The sequence below is a fragment of the Prunus persica genome, chromosome G6, assembly GCF_000346465.2.
Source record: "Prunus persica cultivar Lovell chromosome G6, Prunus_persica_NCBIv2, whole genome shotgun sequence".
NCBI classification, from domain to species: Eukaryota; Viridiplantae; Streptophyta; class Magnoliopsida; order Rosales; family Rosaceae; genus Prunus; species Prunus persica.
The window spans coordinates 1,131,702-1,135,967 of NC_034014.1; the positions used below are offsets into that span (position 1 = coordinate 1,131,702).

Consider the following 4,266-nt stretch of genomic DNA (forward strand, 5'->3'; position numbering starts at 1 on the left):
ATTGCAATACTTAAACAGTAATTAAAACGAACGTGTAAAGACTTCAAATGTGAACAGACTATTAGGATAGACTTTATTCATCATGATCAATCATAACTCCATCAAGCAGTAAGAAAGTCTTCCAAAGCTTTAATAGACGACCCCTTGTGTCCATCTTCATCCTTCATGGCATCCTTAATAATTTCCTTGACCTCACAAGCTTTTCTTCTCAGTTGATTCCCTTTCTCTGTCTCATTCATCACCAACTCCATCTTTGCCACTATATCTTCATGCCTAACCTCACAGCTCTTCCCTCTTGCCACCTCCACACAAACCCCAACCTGCTCCACCAAATACTTGGCATTAAAAAACTGTTCAGAAGCCATAGGCCACCCAATTAAAGGCACCCCATGGATGAGCGACTCCACCACTGAATTCCACCCACAATGGCTCAAAAATGCAGAGGTTGCTTTATGAGATAGAATTTCAACTTGAGGTGCCCATTTTTCCACAATTAACCCTTTGTTTTGAGTTTTAATTCTCTGCACGAACCCTTCTGGCAACCATTCATCCTCCTTGAACTCTGCATCTATATCATATTCCAATGGTGGCCTAACAACCCAAATGAAATTTTTGCTACTAGCCTCCAATGCCATTGCCAACTGCATCATCTGAGACTTGGATATTGTATTCTGAGAACCAAATGATATATACAAAACCGAATTGGGTGTTTTCGCATCAAGCCAGTTTTTGCATGCCTTTGGTGTGAGTTTAGCTTCTTTTCCAGCTCTGTTAGTTCCATTTTCTGATGATAGAAGAAGTGGCCCTACAGCCCAAACTGGCATGTTAAAGGTCTTCCTGAGGTACATTGTTCCAATTCTGTCAAGCTCCTCCACTGTGTTGATTATAAGCGCGTTGGTTTTCATGACCTCAGTAAATACTTTTTTCAAGTACAACGCAAAAGGGTCAGTGCCATTGCTGGCTCTAAGATTTTCTGAGAGCTGGGAGGAATGGAATTTATTAGCTTCTGGAAAATCAGGCAGTGTGAATTCAATTTCATCAGATTTTGCTTTCAGATGAGGTAAATGCAAGCATAATGAGTAATAGCATGCCATGCCAAACCCTCCAACTGTGGAAAACACAGCATGGCGCATGCCAAGCTCATGAGCTATCTCTGTAGTCCAGGCAAAGAAGATGTCGCTGATGATGCAAGCTGGTCGTCCATGTCCTTTTCTTTCATGAACAAGATTGTGCATGAGATGTTTGAAAGAGGGTTTGAGGGACAAGGAAGCTTGAAAGAGTTTGAAGATGAGACGGTGGGTTAAGGCATGGGTGTTTTCGGCGTCAGGAGGGAGGCCGTGGTCGGAGCTTTTGAAAGGGATTTCAAGGAGGCGAATGGAGGAGCTTGGAGATAAAGAGGAGCTGAGCTTCTTGATGTTGAGTGGGGTGTTGATGAGGGTTATGGTGCAACCCTTTTTCTGCTCTAGTAGTTGGGCCAAAGCCAAGAATGGAATTATGTGGCCTTGTGCCATGAATGGGAACAGAACTATGTGTTCCTTGTTTTGTGCCATTGCTGTTGAAAACAGAATGAAAAACAAGAATGGATAATGTATTGCTTACTTGCTAACCCAAGTTGGGATCATTTATATAAAGAGAAAGGGGAATCAAAGGGGTCCTTTGTGATTAATTCTGCATTCATTTCTAGTTAATGGGGAAATTTTGGAAAGTAGGTAAAAGTTTGGACATGTTCAAAGACTTTGTACTTTTTTTTTTTTCAAGGCGTCGCGAGACGGCTAGAAAACCCATTCAAGGGGTCCTGGATTGGCCATATTTCTTTGATGTCCTCTGATATATTTCTTCTCAGTTGCCATCCTCTCTATTTTACTGGTCACAAACCTGTGGAGTTGGCTTCTCCGCCAATCAATCTATGCATGCGGCGTAATAATGTTGTTACTTTTCCGGTTTGGGAACTTGACCCTATTGCTTGGATTAAAAGCTCTTTGCTGCAGGTTGGCAGAAAAATACTTGATATGTTTAATTGAATATTGACTTTTCTTCTTTCTTCTTTATTTTTTATTTTCACATAATTGAGAATTGGTGGAGTTCTGAATCTTTTATTGCATTTCGTAGTGGCTAGCTTCTTGATAGGATTCAGGCCAATGTCTAAGAGCATGTCCAACCCAAAAGGCTAAGGTAAGGGCAAGAGAAAGGCAACGGTTGCTATTATTCACGTGAATAGTGGTAGCCTTACATTTTTTGGTTCCACCCCAAAAGGCTAGGGTAAGGGCAAATTCTATTCATTTTACTTTATTTTCTATTTTTTTTAAAAACTTAAATCATTAATTTTGATAAGTTTTTTAGATAATATTTTCGGTTGTCACGTGTCACTATTTATTATAAAATTCTCACTTAAAATTTAAGATAACATTTTTCGGATAAAATTTTCAAATAAAATTTTCGAATAAAATCTGAAAATTTTCGGTTGCCACGTGTCCATATTTATTATAAAATTCACATCTCACTCATTATACAATTGAAATACCTACTCACTCATCATACAATTGAAATATTCTCGGTCCTCATAGTCCGACACAATGGAGTACAAGAACGACTCAATCATTGGCAGAGGCGGTTCCACTGAATCACGACGTGGGGGAGTATTTTCCTTCGGAGGACGTAATAGTGCCATTATTTCATACACGGAACGCACCATTGGAACCGACTGCGGGCATTGTTCACTTGAGGAGCCATGTGTAATGGTTTTCCTTTTTTTGTTTGGCCTTGACTAATCTATTAAAAAAATGAAATTGGAAATGCAAGAAATATATATATATATATATATATATAAAGACATTAAATTGAATAAAATGGAAATTAATTAATTTTTTATCTCGTTGCCAAGATTTTGACCTCTTTGAACATTTGTTCACGACCCTCCGGCCTTGATGGAAGAAGCCATTTGTATTTTTGCACAAATGAAATTTTGTAGTAGAAAATTTGGTGTGGAAAGTGAATAAAATTGTTAGGTATTTGTAGGGAAAAAATTTCGAATTTTTTAGTATTTTTTTAAAAAAATTCAGAATTTTTTCGATTCTTTTTGCAATTTTTTTAGTCCAAAAAATGAGGACCGTCGGATTTCTGGAAAAAAAAAACCATCGAAGCGTCCGGAAAGTGCACGTAGCGTTTTCCCATTGGGTTCTGTCAGGACTGATGTCAGCGAGCGAAAGTCAAATATTTTTACCGTTGGCCACATCACCGCCTTCGGGCTGAAGCCCAGACACTATCTACCCTTGGACTTGTCCGGGCTAATTTTCCTGCACTGGAGGTCCATTTTGCGGTGGACATGCTCTAATATAGGATCTTTCTATGCCTTGAATTGAAAGTAAAGTAATAAGAACTTCAACAATTTCCCTAGTGCAGTTAATTTGAATAATTAAAGCTGATTGCAATTGAAAATAAAAAGATGAAAATTAGGCAAGAAAGTAAAGTAATACCTTTTCCATTTCCATCATATACCCTACATCCTAACCCTATTAAATCTCGATTCCAAGAAATGTGCATTGCACGATTTAGTTGTTATCAAAACATTCGATTTGTTCGATAAATTTGATTGAGTTTTTTATTATTATTATTTTTGGGTGCAGAAATTATATTTAAATGGTGACTTAGAAAATGAACTCCAATTAATGTATTGTCTACACTAGACTAGATCGGCCATGGCCTCCCTCCCAACATTGAAAGCACTAATGCCATTCCATTTCACCTCATCCAAACTTCCTCCAAGCTACTATCTCTTTCAAGCCCTCATTTAGAAAAAAAAAAACTCATCTCTGATCTAATTTCTCATGACCAAGAAGAAGTTTGGGCTCTTCCTTGCAATATTTGTTGGAGGCTGTGGCTTTGGTTTTGCATGTTACCAATCTTTGTGAGGCAAGTTGATTGGGGTCTCATAGACGTAGTTATAGTTAAATCCTTAAGGCACCGTTTAGATGGATGCATTTGAAAGAACACTACTACAAAAAAGCAAAAAGACGACGGTAAATCACCGTCGTGTATTTGGTTTTTCAATGGTCGTGGAATCCACCGTCATCTTTTCCCTCATAAACCACGACGCTAAATAACCGTCGTTGTTAAACAATACAACGTCATCAAAAAATACAAAACGACGTCTTTGTACTGCAAAAGATCTAAAAAAAGCAATCGATGATGATAATAGACGACCAATTCTCTAAAAAGACCGTCGTTAAAAAGGGAAAATATGACACATATTAAGAGAACAAGGCCGCA

The 4,266-nt window shown here is 38.2% G+C and overlaps 1 protein-coding gene across 1 annotated transcript; it reads right to left on the minus strand.

The window, feature by feature from the left end:
- LOC18775418 (UDP-glycosyltransferase 92A1) lies at positions 1-1,632 on the minus strand. Its single transcript, XM_007207911.2, has one exon. It carries the CDS (start codon positions 1,548-1,550, stop codon positions 102-104), a length of 1,449 nt encoding a protein of 482 aa, XP_007207973.1. The 5' UTR covers positions 1,551-1,632; the 3' UTR covers positions 1-101.